Source organism: Desmodus rotundus, chromosome 3 (genome assembly GCF_022682495.2).
Source record: "Desmodus rotundus isolate HL8 chromosome 3, HLdesRot8A.1, whole genome shotgun sequence".
NCBI lineage: Eukaryota > Metazoa > Chordata > Mammalia > Chiroptera > Phyllostomidae > Desmodus > Desmodus rotundus.
The window spans coordinates 61,769,901-61,787,492 of record NC_071389.1 but is presented as its reverse complement, the minus strand read 5'-3'; the positions used below and the strand labels follow the sequence as shown (position 1 = coordinate 61,787,492).

Genomic DNA, 17,592 nt, shown 5'->3' with positions numbered 1-17,592 from the left:
TTGCCACTCTCCTTTCTCTTTCAGCTCATCTTATACATAAGAGATTTCTTTATCTATGAGAAAAGAGTGCAATGAATCATCTATGAACCATGAATTAACCTGGAAAAACAACTGGCAATTATCTAGTGCTAATGAATGGCGGGAGCGACTAGCCTGAATGGGATAGACCAAAATATGCTACCCACAATTGTCTCAATAGCTTACAAAATTAAGTCAATGGAAAATAGGAGATTTTCTGGGTTTTGTTTTATTTGTGTCCACCGTTGACCAAGTAATGGCTATATATACCGTGTTTCAAGGATCTTTGTGAGGCCCTTGGATCACTGGGGTTCAACTTAGTAGGAGTCTGGCCCAGGGGACTGTCTCCTTCCTGGTCTGGAAGAAACCCAGAACTCCTGGGTAAATTAGGGCCAATCCCTGCGAGAGATGACAGTCTGGTCTGACTACAAACACGGGCGGCCTGACCGTCTTGGCCCACCTCCAACAGGGCACAATAAGCAGAGACTCAGACGTAGTGCAATCCTACTCCCTGTACCAGGCAAGAAGGACACTGGCCAGATGGACCCAGGGTAATTGCTGACGTCACACAAATCCTAACTTGCGTCTTGCATTTAGAAGGAGCCCCATTTATATCCTGAAGAAACCAGTCTGTTCTTTGGGTTCCTGTACCATTTTACTAAATCAGGGGTTACAGACTGACACAGGCATATGTATTTAGTTTGCTATACACAAAGTTTTTTTCTGTCCTTCCTTTGGTTTAATGCTTTAAGTGCTGTGCACTCACCCCAGGTCCACCATTATTGTCTTACATCCAAAGTCATTTGGGTTGGGACCACAGAGTATAATGCCCTTCTGTAGAGCATAAAGAAAAAGACAAAGCTTGGCCTCATTGAGTTGAGCCTGGTTTACTCTAAGTAATGAATCACATTTATATTTCTGGATGTGGACCATACCTTGTTTTCCTGAGAGAGTGCAATTGTTCACATGGGTAACTGATCGCATAGTGCATCCCAGTGTGCTTATGAAGTTCCCTATATCCTTTGAAAGGAATGAAGAAACTAATCCATTAGTTTTAAACTCATTTCGATCACCTGCTACATGCCAGGCGACTTGCAAGAAATGAAGATGGAAGAATGCTTAACATTTATTACACACTTCGCATGCGCTAGAAACTTATTTAAGCACTTTATGTACATGATCCGTTTTTGTTTTGTTCTGTTTTAAGAAATGATCTTCAATGCTGCTCCACTTTAAAGCTGAGGGAGTTGAGGCTCGGAGAGCTTAAGTGACTTGCTCAAGGGCACAGCGTTCGTGTGTTGCCGAGCAAGGCTTCAGACCCGGACTGTCTGACTCCACAGCCCACGCTTTGCTCACTGCTTTAGGTTTGTGGCTAAACCTGCATTCAAGGAGCTAGCAGTCCATTGGAAATGAAAGAGAAACTTTATAAAAATAAAAAACTCTCATATTAAAATTTGTCCCAGTTTTGAAAAGTCTGGGAACTTTCTAGAAATTATCTCTAGGGGATCCAGGCAGAAGGGATGCTAACCCTGCAAGACCATTGAATTACCTCTTAAATAATGTAGGCCTTAGAAAGGAGGACGCTAAAGAAATCACCATAGGAATATGACAGATACAGTGTTATGTGGTTTTAAGGATAAAGATAGACCTCCAAAACAAGCTATTTTAAGACTGAAGTTAAAAGTTAAACCTTGCCAGAAGAGTAGATTGCAGACTGGAAACTTGAACTTTGTCTACTCATGCTGTCATAAAATACTAGTGGCTTATTAAGGGCTTGTTACTGTGCCTTATTATATACATTATCTCCATTGAATGGTCACAGGGAGGATAAAAGACTATTATTATCCCAGTTTTATAGGTGAGGAAACCAAGGAGTCACAAAAAGCTTAACTTCACATAGCTCATAAAGGTTAGAACTGAGACTCAAATCCAGGTCTTACTCCAGAGTTGATGGCCTTAATGTGCCCCCCCACCACACAGTAATAAATGGAAACTACTATTACTGTGTTTTGAAAACAGCCAAAAAGGAAGCCTGCATTAAATAGCAACTCATAATAGAACAGAACTCTTTGGGTCTAGATTTTTTTCTCTGGTATCAGCCTCTTCATATTATTTTTGAGCATATCCATTTTATAAAGAGGGCTAAATTGAATATGTTGTTTATTTGCTTAGAATAGCTCATCTTAAGGAGTGTCATTAACTTCTTAATTCACACATTCAAAAAGATCTAATATTTCTCTATCAGGGCTCTAAAGGAGCCACCCTACAGCTGCTGTACTCTGTGGACCTGCTGTTTCAGAGAACAATTCAAATTAGAAAGTGCAAGAGAGCTGTTTAGTCAAATTTGGTACAGCTACACCAAACTGTACCGTGTCCTAAGAGGATTACAAATGAAGAAAGAGTTCGTGGTACCACAAGAGAATAAATAAAATAATAAGTACTAAACAAATGAAAAAAAAGTACATGTTAATGGTAGTTTAGAGAGAGAGAGCCGCTGCAGCTCTGGAAGTCAGGAAAGAGAGCAAAGTGAGAGGACTAATAAAGAAGGTTTTGAGTTGCACAGATCTGGGCTTGAATTCATCTAGGTGGCCTCGAGCAAGTTATTTGACCTTTTTAAATCCAGTTTCTTCATCTATAAAATAGAAATTTTGAGATTTGATAATCAATGTAAAATATTTAGCATGGTGCCCTGCTTGTTCTTATTGTACTGTAATCTCTCTTTGTCAGTCTCCTCCACTAGATTAGACTGTGGCCTCTCTCAAAACTGGATCTAGGCCCTGGCCCGGTACTTCAGTTGATTAGAGCGTCGTCCCAATGTGATGCACAAAGGTTGCAGGTTCCATCCCTGGTCAGGGAGCCTACAAGAAGAACCAGTGAATGCATAAATACGTGGAACAACAAATCTCATGCTCTCTCTCTTTCTCTCTGTCTCTCAAATCAATTTTTAAAAACCCTGGATCTATGTCCTGCTCATCTTTGTGTCTCTCAGCCTTGATGTAGTACATAAGCGCATCCCATTTCCTTCTCTATGAAGGATCATAATACTTCTAGCCTCCCTCGGCCCTTGACATATTTCACTAGGAGAAGTGAACAGTTTGCCTGATAGGTGAGTCAGGAAGGGCTTACTACATACCACTCTTCACATTCTCTTGGGAGCATGCAGTCTCTTCCACGCTTCCATTCCACAGATCTTACCGTCCTATGCCGCCATGGACAAGTGGGCAAGCCTACCTACTTCTGGGGTCTAGTAATATGAAACACATTGTTACACAAATATTTAAGGGTAAAGGGGCACCTGTCTGGAAAGGAATATTAGAACCAGCTTGTGGAAAAGGTCTTTTTAATACCTCATTACATGACTTTTAGATAGATTCCTTAAAACAAATGGGTATTGCCCTGGCTGGTGTGACTCAGTGGATTGAGCAGTGGCCTGTGAACTGAAAAGGTTGCCAGTTTGAGTCCCAGTCAGGGCACATGCCTGGATTGAAGGCCACGTCCCCAGGTGGGGACATGTGAGAAACAACCAATCAGTGTATCTCTCGCACATCAGTGTTTCTCTCCCTCTCCCTTCCTTCCCCTCTCTCTAAAAATAAATCAATAAAATATTTTTTAAAAAACATATGGGTATTGATAAAGAATGGAAAAGTCTGAATGACTAAGCCCAAAGTAATACTTGCTTTGCTTTGATGTTTGGACATTTTGTTGTGTGTGTGGTTTGGGTACGGGGTTATTTGGGGGCATTTCATTTTAATTGTGTTGAGGAAGTGAGGTTGAGGCGTTAATAATTTAAATTTGTGCAGAATTCATTTTGTGTTATTTTTAAAGTTATTTATACTAAGACATTAATAAACCCATCATTTGACAAACAGACCTGCTAAATCAGTTTTTAGGCAAGTGTGGTCCAGGGGCCTGCCTCAGAGTTACCTGGGGGCCTTTCAGAGTGCAAGTTTCTATGCCTCACCCCAAATCTTCAAACCGCAGGCAGGTGGTGGGAAGGGGGAGAGGATGAAGTCTAAGAATATGAGTTTCATATTCTGCCCAGGTGATTTTTACGCTAATTGTACTAAGAGCATACGTGCTAACAGAGAAGCATATTCAGTTTAAATGTTCATATAAGAGGAAAGTGCCTCTGTGTGTGTGTGTGTGTGTGTGTGTGTGTGGTTACTGCGAAATCAGATCTCTGACCATTCTGATTACTGTTCCAGTCTTTTTTTCCTATAGACCTGGTTAGCTCTCCTTCCTCAGCCAAGCATATCAAAACCCCACTGGGCCTCTTATATGTGTGGTTATTTTGTGTCTTACTGATAGGTCTTATAAACAAAAACCAGAAAAATTATAGTTTTAAAACCTTTTAGAAGTTAGAGACCCAATACTTTTAAAAAATCAACAATAACAAGGACCCTTACAGCTCTGCCAGAGTCACAGCTTCATCAAGTTTTCCTCTTCTGGCTCTAAGTGACCGAAGGTGATGGATGGGAGCTTCGGCCCAGAGCAGTGCTCCTAGGCCTGGCCGCAAGCTCCTGTCCCAAGCTCCTTGCTTGTGTGAGAAAGTGTGGGGGGACGCTAGGCTTAATCCCGCCGTGCTTCTCTTTATAGATCATGCAACAGATGAGTGACCATCGCTATGACAAACTCACTGTGCCTGATGACATAGCTGCAAACTGTATATATCTAAATATCCCCAGCAAAGGCCACGTCTTGCTGCACCGAACCCCAGAAGAGTATCCGGAAAGTGCAAAGGTAAGAAACCATCCTTTGTGGCCACTGCAGCCAGGCAGGCTTCCTTGATAATTTTCCTGTCGGGGTGCAGGGGTAGTTCATGATGGAATAACAAATAATAAGGGTTCCTCTCTCCTCTATACATACCAAATTATTAGGAAAGCAGAAAGGATAATATAATTTAGAGCACAAGGAAAGTGCATATAACTCACTCTTCTCATTCATGTTCTTGGTCACTAATGCGTGCACAGTGATTGAGACAACCGTGCCTGGTGTTCGGAGCAGTTCGGTAAGTGCTTGCGCTCAAGCTCTGATTAAATGTGCTTCCACACAAGCACAGACCCCTGCAATTAGATGGTCAACTGTGTCGTTGCTTTCTGACAACTCTGAGCTGCCCCTTATCACAAGGTCATTTGGTCCTCAAGGCAGAGGCATACCCAGAGAGGTGGGTGCTCATTGTCAGGGCTGCAGAGAAAAGGGGCTGCACATCCTAGGAAGCTAATGAGCATTAAAATACTCTTTGTCAAAAGAATAGAGCAGGAAGAAACAGAGTACACTTGGAATCAACCAACTGGTCCCTCCAAGAGTCTGCATTTGTGTTCCAACAAGGGAATTGTGCCTAGATACGGAATTCTTTCCTGGACAAAATCTTCTTTGTCTATAGAGTGCTCTGCCAGTCTCACCTGTATACTTTGGTATTTCAATTTAATCCTACCAAGCATATAAGACAGTGCTCATCCACAGATGTTTCAAGTATCTCTATTCTTTAGGCATTCAGCATCTTCGTCTCTGCCCAGAGGAACAAGCTGTTCATACTAAATATTGCAGAAGATCCCAAAGTGACCATTTGTCTTATTTTTTACACCTCAAGCTTTAAAATGTTTAGATTTTTTATGCCACCTTTTAAATATGCAATACTGTTTAATTTCTAGGCTTATCTTCATAATCTGCCTCCCTCTTAACATGTAGAAAGAAAAGGGTGGGGCATCCATAGGCAGTTTTCCTCTATTTCTATGGCTGAACGTGCGAACCTGAGAAAAGCATACAACTCCTGGTCCTGGACTGGGCTTCACCAGCTCCAGATGAGTAGTGGGTCTCATGCTTTCATGTGCATCAGGGTTGTTAAAACTACAGGTGCCTGGACCTCCACCCTAGAATCTGCAATATCAGCAAGCACTCGCATCACAGAACTCGCTCGGAGCTTCCCAGCTCTGGGTCCTTCATGCCTTTCCAGCCACATTGATCAGCTGACAACCAGATGACCATTAGCGGTTTCTGAATGTAGCCTTTGGCATCGCCAGAAAGGCTAATGTCCACATCTGTGGAGGGCTCCCCGCGCCAGGCACTGTGCCCGGCACGCTCCATGCATTAGCGTGTAGCCCTGCAAGGGCTCCATGCTTGTCCCGGCCTTTCCGGGAAGCAATCCGACCGAAGGCACGCTTCAGGTAGTCAGGTGACATAACTGCGTTCGCACCCGACTCCATCCGGCTCCAGCCCTCGTTTAACCGCAGTGTGAATTTCAAGGAGCACATGCTTCCTGCAGAAGCACGGTAGATTGTTTTCAGGTGGTGTGTGTTCAAGTGTTTTTTTAATGTGCTTTCGTTTGATCATCAGACAAAAATGTGTGGACTGTTAATTTGAGGTTTTGACACATGTTTTCTGAAGGTCAAAAATGCTATAAAATTCTCACCTGTAATTAAAAGGCAGTTTGACCTAAATTGCTTCACTTACATTATATTCTCTCCAGTTTTTCTGAGTGGTGTTGATAAGGAAAGAAACATTAAAATATAGCTGAGGGTTTTAAAAGTGTGGAGAGAGAGTAATACTGAGACTGAAAACATGGCCACCGCCTTTCCCATGTCACTGAGTCTGGCAATGACAGCATCTCCAGTTCCGACCACTTTCTGACACCTCTCTGACTTTGAGGTTAAGAGCACAGAGCTAGTGGTAAACCAGTGCGCCTAGCTCTGTGGGTACGGCTGTGGGCACGTGTGGGGTCTAGACTGCATGCGCATCTTGGGGTTAAATGGGTGAAAAGCCTAAATTCACAAATTATCGGTAATTCTCTGCACCAGGTGGGGAGCAGGTGGTAAGACAGGAGCAGGAACATAAGTCTTCTCTCTTCTTCCTTGATTCCTGCCGTAGGTTTATGAAAAACTGAAGGACCACATGCTGATCCCCGTGAGCCTATCTGAAATGGAAAAGGTGGATGGGCTGCTCACCTGCTGCTCGATTTTAATTAACAAGAAGGTAGACTCCTGAGTGGCAGTGCCTGCCTACAGCCAGCGATACTGCGCTCACAAGGCCGGCCGACAAATGTCCCCACTCCTGTCGTTTTCATTGACAATCTACTGTGCCACTGTGCTACTAACTCTGATGTACAAAAGTTTGATTTTAAGTTTAATTACTTCGTTCTGCACCTTCCCCTCCCTCCCCTCACGGTGGTACCTAAACTGTGGATTTGCTAAATGAATTAAGTAGCCTAGAAAATATAGAGCTGATGAATTATTGAAATGTGATTAATGATCGTAAGGAAACATGCAGTTAGTGTTTGCGTTGTCAGTGCGAAAATCATTTAGTTGCAATATATGCTGAAGAATGTCTTGATCAGTCAGATAAGCTGGGTTTTTTCTTTATGTCATTATTCATCTTAGCTTCCTGTGAAATGCACTGGTCCATGGATTCTTCCTCTGTTTTTTCTCTTGCAAACTCTGTAAACTTTTTTCCTTTTTTTTTTTTGCTTTTCTCACCTCTAACGCAGTCACCTTCACCTCGGATAAAATCAGGGGTCTTGCCTTCTGGATACCTTCCTGCAAGTTCACCCTGGGTGCCGTCAGTCTCCTCTGCCTCATGGATACATCTCCCAGCACCCCCCACTGTCCCTCAGAAGGGCACCTGGGTCCCTCAACAGAACTGCGATCAAACCCAGAGCAGCTGTTTGGAGGAGAGTTAACGGCACAGAGGCACATCCTGGCAGGGGTTCCCAGAGATCTAAATTCCAGAAGCCGAGCACCACACCTAGGAAGGTAAATTCAGCATGAGATGGTTGCTAGGGAATCGTAGATCAAGAAGCTTGGAAACACTGCATGGGCACAATGTCTTAGAGAGTCTTTAAGTTACATTCCACAGATTTTTGCTTCATTACTGGCCATATATAGACCTTGGGGAAGAGTCTTATTTTTTTCTTCAGCTCATTCCCATTTCCCCCCATTGTGACTCATCCTATTTCCAGCCTTCTTCCCTTGGCAATTATCCCAGCCAAGCAAAGTTATTTCTTTCAAAAGAGATCTCACATTTAAAAGTGATTATTGGTCCTGGCCAGGTAGCTCAATTGGTTAGAGCATCATCCCGATACACACAAGGTCACGGGTTCAATCTCAGGTGAGGGCACATACAAGAAGTAACCAGTGAATGCATAAATAAGCGGAACAATAAATGGATATTTCTCTCTCCCTCCCTCCCTCCTTCCTCTCTCTAGAAATCAATAAATTTTAAAATTTCAATGATTACCAATGGTCTAGCATGAGCCAGATGAAGCATGCTCAGGAAGTGATAGGCTGGGTGCTTGAAACCAGCTGCTGACAATGGACAATTCTTTGAAATATCCATGAGTATTTACTGTGGAATTCAGTGAAAACTTCCTTCCTCTCTAGCCTTTAAGTTACACAACCTTACACTGGCACGGAGCTCTTTCGTAAACAATGCCACAGCGAAGGGAGAGAGCATTGTCTTTCACTGAAGTCTGAAAGAATTGGCCTTTTAGCAGGCCAGGGGAAGGGGACTTTCCAAGGCATGGTGGCTGATCCAGGCATGTTACTGAATTTTCTAGTCATCTCCACCTTTCCTACATTGCCTGTGGCTTGTTTTTAAAAAATAAGAATCAGGGAGATTAAGAAATACAACTTCAAGCCTTGTTCTGCTCACCTACATGTTTGTAATCAAACATTCCTTATGTCTGATGATTGAGAGATAATTACCTTCATTCATTTCATCTCCCCTTTAGTAAATGGGACATCCTCAGCCACTCTCTGTCTTTTTATTGATTTGATGATTTTTTGCCAGAATTGAAAGAAATTCCTTCTCCTCCTTCTCCACCTTCTCCCCCTTGTTGTTTAACTTCAAATTTTATTTCACATGCAAATATCTGATTATATACATTCTATGAGCAAACGGTCAATGTCATGTTCCCGCCTGCCTTGGCATGGGTGAATAATACGTTTGCACCAGAGAGAGAACGAATGTTACCCAGATGCCCAGGTTAATAAAGAACAATTATCCTCAGCAGTTAGGGTTGCCCTTGGGGGTTCAATGTGACCTTTTGCTGGCAAAAGCAGAAATCCCTTTGGGAAAGTTCAACATCTCAAAAACAACCATGGAAAAACTAACCCAGTCAGCTGGTTTGGGCACATAATTTTCAATGTCTTTATTTGTATCATCCCAAATTAAAGAACTATCCTCTATTATGTTTCGTCAACTGCAAGCGAATAGATTTTTCTCTTGAACAGTTTGTCCTGTGGAGGCTTTTTTCGCTTTTCCTCTCCTTTACTGCTTTCCCTCTTCCCTTCGCTTTGTCCCAAGAAATCACTTAGAATCTTCCACAGAATCTTGCTGCACACAGCTGCGGCACCGACGAGGCCGGCGCTCCGGGCTACCTGTGCGATGCGATGGTGTGCAAACCTAGAACATGTGCAGCATGGTAACGGTGCTGCTTTCGCGTCCTCGTCAGCACAGCGTCATCCTTGCAGGAGAGAAATAACCTGCGGCATAGGTCCCCCTCTCGTCCGTTGTGACCTATAGGGATAAACTAACAAAAACTGCTTTGTGACAGTTTAAAGACATTAGTAGTTGTGTTTAAGTAGGTAAAAGTTGAATTACTCGGTCAGTCAGATTCAATTTAATGAGGACAATATAGAGAAAGCACATTACTTAGCATTATTTCTTCAACTGTGATGGATTGCTACAGAAATCAAGAGGCCGATCTCGCTAATGTGTATTGATTGCTCTTTTAAACTACTGTGAACAGATAGATTACTGAGGCCGTCTCCTCGTCTCTAAGGGGAGCAAATAGCCTGTAGATGAATACTGTGACTTATCTAGAGCTGCATGTTAGTCCTGGTAATTATTTACTCAAACATTCTACAGAACTCAGATATGATTTCCACATGGTGTTAGGTTTGTGCGTTTCCTTTCACTGACCATCTTTTCCAGCCAGTGGACGGTCACCCACTCCGTGTGCCAAAACCAGTAATGCCTTTCACAGCCCTTTAGTCCAGAGAAGCTCTGCACTGAGTTAGTCCCTTGCTGTCCTGACCCTACAAGTATACCAATGGCAATGGAATAAAGTGTCAGTTGTACTGTGACCAACCGCGTCTGTCTCTCTGTTTTTTAACAGAAACTGCAATGGTGAATTAAGTCTTCATTTCTTTGCTATCAGAGATGGGAAGTTTTCTCTCTTCTCTTAAAGCTAAGGAGTTAGAAATACTGCACCTCTGAATCAACTGCTATCAGTGGCTTCAGTGAAATGATAGTTGAAGAGATACTTTGTACTTTAGGCACGTAAACAGGATGCACATGCCCCATGCTAGGACGGGGGCTCGATTGCACACATGCTCCTGCTTAAAAAGGCTTCCCTTGTTCACTTGGCTCCTAACTGTGGTCCGTACATTATATGGCTCAGTTATGGAAGCAGTTAAACAATTATTTTCTTCTCTCATACAGGAGTTTGAGGGGGTTGTTTTTGTTTGGTTTACAGGAAGCATCTTTTAGGAAATGTGAAGATTTTTAGAATTTAAATTTTATTTTTCAATTACAGTTCACATTCAACATTATTTTGGATGAGTTTCAGATGCACAGCGTAGTGGTTAGACGATCATGTACTTTACGAAGTGTTTCCCCTGGTATTTCCAGTACCCAGCTGGCACCACACACAGTTATTACAATATTTTCACTACGTTCCCTGTGCTGTACTCTACGTCCTTCTGTAGCTACCAATCTGTACTTTTCAATCCCTTCACCTTTTCCACCCGGTCCTCCAAACCCCCTCCCTTCTGGCAGCCGGCAGTCTGTCCTCTGTATCTAGAAGTCTGTTTCTGTTTTGTTTGTTCATTTATTTAGTTCTTCAGATTCCACATATAAATGAAATCAGATGGTGTGACAAAGGAAACAAGAACATACAATGGGATAAAGACAGTCTATTTAATAAATGGTATTGGGAAAATTGGACAGACACATGCAAAAAATATAACTAGAATACCTTCTTACACCACATACAAGAATGAACTCAAACTGGATTAAAGACATAAATGTAAGATTCAAAACCATAAAACTCCTAGAAGAAAATATAGGCATTAAAATCTGACATTTCTTTTAGCAAAATTTGTTCTGCTATACCTCCTCAGACAAGAGAAACAAAAGAAAATTAATGAGACTACATCAAAAGGAAATGTGAAGATTTTTTAATAAGGCTTTTTTATTTTCAACAATTTTTTTCTAGCTAAAAGTAGCTTTGTTTTCTTTTTCTGATAATAGAAATAGCTGCCCACTATGAAAATAAAATTCAAACAATACAAAGAAACTATAAAAACAAAAGGAAAGAAAAAGTTACCCAAAATTTCATCACCTAGAGATAGCTACTATTAACATTTTGGAGAATATCCACACATCCATGAACAGATACAGATATAAATATGAAATAATTTGACATAATTATGCTGTTTATAGCCTGCTGCCTTCACTTACCGATACATTGCGGGCGTCTCCCCATGTCAATAAATGCAGATCCACAGCATCAATTTTAACAGCCCTGAATATTCCATGACACGGCTTTTGAAGCAGCTCTGTCTAACTTACATGCAGTGTTATAACACAGATGTCGGTGTGCCTGTGTTGCCAGTAGCTGGGGGCGGGAGGAGGTGGTCTTCAAGCTGCCAAAAAAATGTGTTGCTTCTAAGGTTTCACACATACCCAGAGTTAGTTCAATCTGGTGTCTTCTTATCGTAACTGAACGGTGCCTGCAAATGCTCCCCATTTGTTAGCACAGACCAGTACTAACATTCCTCAGAGAGGTCACTGATTTACTCACATCTCCTCAGTTGATTAGTTCTCCCCTATTGAGGTTGGTAATGATATGGGCAACGAAATGGAAAAATGCCAACGGCTACCCCTGCAAACTTGCTCTGGGCCCCTACCCCCACACCAGGTTGCTCCTTAAAGAGAAGGGAGAGACTTGGTGAAGGACGAGTTGGCAAGGTTTCCCTGGCTGACCCTCCTCCCGGACTTCCAGTAGAATGGAGGAAGATAAGCGGGAGAAAATTCCCTTTGGGGATGAGCTGCAGACTCTGGAAATGGGAATTTTTCTGAATGAAGAAGGCTGGCCAGCGATAGTTTTCTTTTCTTTTTTTTTGGGGGGGGAGCTGCTTTCCCCCCCTCCTTTTTTTCAACAAGTGAAAACACGTTTAACATGCTCACACTGTGTGCCTGCCTCCAGGTACAGCTCCGGTCTTTCAGGAGCTGACAGTTTGGGGCAGGGAAGGAAGACTGCACAGGGGCGCAAGTGAGTGTGACACAGCCGAAGGTGAGGTAAAAACCAGAACACACAGCGGCGCGGTGGTTCCCAAGGAGGAGTCGGGTTTGATCTGAGCTTGACAGACAGCTCTGGCTTCAACAGGCAGAGATGGGAGCACAGGCATTGGAAGCTGAGGGAAGAGCCCAAGCAAAAGCATGGCGGTGGGTGTGCACTTCAGAAGCGCCTACTTTGTGCCAGTTAAGTCTGCTAGGCCCTGGAAACACAATGTGACAGTCCCTGCCTTCCTGGAATTTACATCCAAATAGGAAGACAAGTATGAAACAAGTTAATTCCAAGTGTGCTGAACAGTATAAAAGGAGAACAGGGTGCTCAGAGCAGGCGGTCAGGACAGGCGAGTGGATTGGTTTGGCTGAAACATGGGGAAATATAAGAGCACAGTGAGATCGTGTAGGCTGGCATGTCCCGGGCCATGCCTGCTAAGGTAGACTGAATTCTGCAGTCTGTGCGGAGCCCCTGAAGACTTTTGGGCGGGGGAGGGATATTACTTGGAGCTTGGTATGGCAGCATTGTATTGGATGAACGGGAATTGAGACTGGCGTTTCTCCTGATTAATTTCTCCACGTTTAAGGTGTCATTTAAGCATCTCTTCTCACTGAAAAGCTGGGCAATTAACTCTATATTTTCTCACCTTTCCCTCCTCCAAAGGGACATTTTCCACACAAATGAGATAAAAGGGCTGAGAGGTTCTTCAGAAGAAAGGTGTAATGTAAATATCATTATCATCATCATTATCCTCATTAACTCCTATCCCATCTAGCCTGGATCCCATCAAATTGTCATCTTCTTTGTGAAACATCAATCACCTACTCCAGAAATAGCTCAAGATTTTCATCACTGATGCCTCTAAGCTGACCTGACAGCTTCCTTGGAGAACTCACAGGTTTCCGTGGCAGCCGACAGGGCTGCTCCAAAGGCACACTTCCATTAGGAAACTGGGGGCAGATCAAGATGTTCCCCGTCTCCCTTCCCCTCCAAACACCCATTTCTAACTCAGTGAAAACTGGGCCACTTACAGCATGAGATAACTGGGGTTATCGGGCTTTCAGGAGAATGTGTAAGCGCCAAATATGTTACTGTCACTATAAATAAATAAAAAGATTCAAGCCAGCATGCCAGCGAACCACTTGGTAAAAATATAGCCTGTGCTAGCTTGTGACATGATGGGTCCCTAGGTCTTGGGAAGCCCCCTCTATTTATAAACAGAAGGTTAGTCATTTGGCTGAGAACACAAAGGACAAGCTTCGGAGAATTAACACAACCTTAGAAGGCAGTTTGCTTTTTCCTCTGCCTAAACTTTTTAAAAAATAATACTTTTAGTTCTTGCTCAGGAAAAAGGAAACATACTGATTAGCTCAGATTTGGGGACAGAATTCAGAGGAAAACTGATCAAAATTAAATGAGGATGCCTTGCGCCATGTGTTGAAATTTCCCCCTATCCTATGATGATACAAAGACTCCGCATATTTCACACTGAGGCAGGGAAAAGAAGCTCTGACTCCAAGGAGAAATGTCAGCTCTTCTACCTCTGGAAGAGCTTCTGCAATAAACAGACTCGTGCATCCAAAAGAGGCTTGAGATTCCAGTGTGGGATATGAACAGAGTCATCTGTCTTGTTTACCTGGGACCCAGATGGGCCTATGAGGTCCCCCGGAGTCAGTGCTGGGACAACAACACTGGGCTTGCTTTCCCCATTGGAGGAGATGGAAGGAACGTTGTTACCACGGCAAGATGGTAAGAAGGAATCTGTCAGATAGGATATAGAATTCCCCCCCACACACTTGAATTTAATAGAGACTTCAGTGAAGGTCTATTTCAAAGGTATAGATGTTAACGTACAAACTAAGAGATGGCGAGACACCCAGAAACCAGCTGCCAGCGGCACTCCTAGGCCCAACAGGACAAGGACAGGAAATTGTGCTGCTAGATTTGGGAGAGGGTAGGGGCCACAGCTCCAGCCAGAGGTCAGGTTCCAGAGCCAGGAGCAGTACCTCAGCCTCTCTCTCCTTCCTCTCTGATTTGCTGGTGCCCCCCATAGAATGGCCGCAACTGCAAGCTGATGTCTCCGGTTGGAGTCAGCCTTCTGGGACCAAGAGCTGGCAGAGGAGGGCAGAGAGAGGATCTGGAATGTGTAGAGGCTCATCAGCACAATGCCACCATGAAAACAAGCTCTTAGCCCATCCGAGAGTGGCCATCACCAACTCTGTCTCTCAAGGCTGGCATTTGAATTATACTTCTTGGCAAATCCCTCCAGCACATGCCAGGTCCATGGTCTGCCTCTCCCCCTCTCGATATCAGAAAATGATGGGAGCAGAATGAACAGCAGGACAGGAGCCCGAGGGTGAAAGGACATCACATTCCAGACCCATGAGTCCTGGACCTCTTTAGTAAGCACTATGCTAATTCTAAAATTAGAGCGGTCTGTCTGGCACCTGGTGTCCAAGGACAGCGAGCCACCTTTCACAGCATGCCCAGGACCTGCCGGTGACATAAGGTTGCTTAGGGTTCCAGAGAACCTATTTTCTCCAGTTCCCCTTTCGTTTGTACCTGCAGCAGACCTTGCTGGGCACATGCTGTTTGGGTTTTCCACAGTTATGTTGCTCATGGGGATCACATTTAGTCCACACGAGTGGCACGGAGTTCCTCACTCCTGGGGGTGTTCGCGTAGAGACTGAAGGACCACATCTAAGGGTGATTGTGGAGAGGTTGCTCTATCCAATAAAATCCGGTACAGATAACATCGAACGTCCCTCACCCCCCTGAAAGTCCATGGTCCTGGGTGACTTTCCTTCCTCCACGCCACCCCCAGGCTCCCAGATAGAGGAACGTTGCTCCCATCTATTAAATAACAGTAGTAAGTGTTCCACGACAGCATGAGGAGATCCGTGAACAGGGTCCCCAACAAAACTGATGAAGACTACTTTTAAAAATACCTCTCAGATCTCTGGAAACTTGTCATCAGAATTGAAAATGTTTATCCTTCAAAGGGAACTTTCCAAAAAGTTAATAGACAACCAACCAAACGGGAGAAAATACTAGTAAATCATAGATTCGATAAGGTGTTATGTATGGAATATATAAAGAACTCTCACAGCTCAATAGTAAAAAAGACAATGCAATTTTAAAGTGGACAAAAGATCGGAAAAGACATCTCTCCATATATCCAAAGAAGATATTCACGTGGCCGATGAACACATGAACCGATGTTTGGCCTGTACAATGTGCGACTCAAAATCACAATGAGATGCCATTTCATGCCCATTAGAATGGGTAGAATGAAAAAGTTACATAATAACAAGCACTGGCAAGATGTGGAGAAGCCAGAACCCTCCTCCACTGCTGAGGGAAATGTAAAATGCAGCCCCTTTGGAGAAGAGTCTGGGAGTGCCTCAAACACTGAGTCACCATAAGACCTAGCAACTCCACTCCTAGGCACATGCGCACGAGAAATGAAAGCACATGACAACACACACACGCAGAACTTGCACGGGAATGTCTATAGACACATTATGCAAAACAAAGGGTGGAAACAACTAGATGTATACCAACTGACGAGTGTGCTGTCTCCACGCACTGGACTGTTACTCGGCCATAAAAATGAGTGGGGTACTGACACAGGCTACAACATGGTCGAGCCTTGAAAACATCACACTGCGTGAAAGAAGCCAGTCACAAAAGACCACATATGATATGAACACAGTTGTATGAAATGTCCAGAAGTGGCAAATCTGTGGTGACAGAAAGGGGATTAGTGGCTGCTTAGGGCCAGGAGGAGGGGAAGAAGCGCAGAGGGGGAAGACAGAGGGAGTGGCGGCTACCGGGGTTTCTCTTTGATGTGATGAAAGTGTTCTAAAATTAACTGTGGCGATGGTTGCATATATCTGCACTCATGCTTAAAACCATTGACTTGGACGCTTTAAATGGTATGTTGTTTGCTATGTGAATTATATCTCAATAAAGCTGTTTTTCTTAATGAAGGGAATAATACTTTGTCCTCTCCATATGGCAAAGGATGGTTGGGAACATCGAGTGAGAGAGTTTATATAAAAGTACTTGGTACCCTATGCAGTGCTAAACAAATGTAGCCTATTATATTCTTGAATGGGATTAATCAGCTTTTCACCAGCACCTGTCAGTACAAAACTCATAAGCTGCCATTCCTGCAACTACCTTACCCCCCAATTAGATTTCCTTTTCTGTAGTGGTTAAAACTCATTGACAGAGGCCCAGCCCTTAAAATAGCGTGGCATAATGATTGCTGACAGAATGCTTCTTGCCATCATAGCCTTTTTCAAAGAGGAAATACTGTTTCTTTTACATGGTTTTCTAAAACTCAACTCAATGCGCATAATTACCACACATACCAAGTTCTCCTATACCAACCCACCCTGGAGTCCACATGGCTGTATAATAATTTGCTAACTGATCATTGTTCCTTTCCTCTTAAGTTCCGAAACCCGCATTATATTGTGTCATCACTTCGCCCTTCTGGCTGGGTGAACAGCTGTCTGAGTAAGTGAAAGGGGGGTGACAATGAAAGTCGCTCAAGGTGACACGGTTGCGAGCAATATTGAAGAAGCCTGGTCTTGGCCAGGCAAGCCTACGAATGCAGCACCCACGCAAAATGTTATGCGGGAGAAGGAGGAAGAAATACCCTTGCTGGTGGCATTTTCTTTGCTTGGCCTGACCTGGCCGATCCCTCTGTCCACACACTCCTTTCATTTTCGTGCAGTTGGACAGCTTGGAACCCCAGTTCAACCTCCACTTGGTTGGCAGGCAGCTGTTACGTTCTTGGTCTCTTTTTTATTTTGGTGAATAGAATTTAGTGATAATAGCGTTGGGTTCTTTTTTAGCTCTGTGCCCCTGGCAGGATGCCAGGAAGTGATCCATGCCTCTTTCCCTTCACCCTCACCAGTGCCCTCTGAAGCAGATGACAAAGCTGAAGCCCAGAGACGCGGTCACTGGACAAGCCACCCAGCCAGTGGGTGTGCCACTGGGGCCCACACCCCGATGTCGTCGGGGCAGCAAGGCTGGTGCTTCAACATCACTCCATGCTGCACAATGAAGCGGGTGCCCCATTAAAATTTCAAAATCATCACACATCGAGGTATTTCACAATATATAGTTTTTCTACCTCTATTTTCCCATTTCAGTGAGTGTCTGGGACCATGTGTTGCCCCTCTTTCCCAGAGGCATCCTTTGGTTGAGCCCCCAAAACAAAGAAAATCTTAGACATCCTCGTTAGCTGACTGCAGTTTGTACAGAAAAATTGT

At 43.7% G+C, this 17,592-nt stretch overlaps 1 protein-coding gene across 2 annotated transcripts in view; it reads left to right on the top strand.

Moving 5' to 3' along the window:
* DDAH1 (dimethylarginine dimethylaminohydrolase 1) overlaps positions 1 to 9,963 on the top strand; it is a 133,522-nt gene extending 123,559 nt beyond the window's left edge. For both annotated transcript variants that reach the window (XM_045199586.3, XM_053920954.2), the window contains exons 5-6: positions 4,615 to 4,758; positions 6,883 to 9,963. In XM_045199586.3, coding sequence (XP_045055521.2) covers positions 4,615 to 4,758; positions 6,883 to 6,999 — 261 coding nt within the window. In that variant the 3' untranslated portion in view covers positions 7,000 to 9,963. The remainder of the gene's footprint in view (positions 1 to 4,614; positions 4,759 to 6,882) is intronic.
* Positions 9,964 to 17,592: the final 7,629 nt, after the last annotated feature.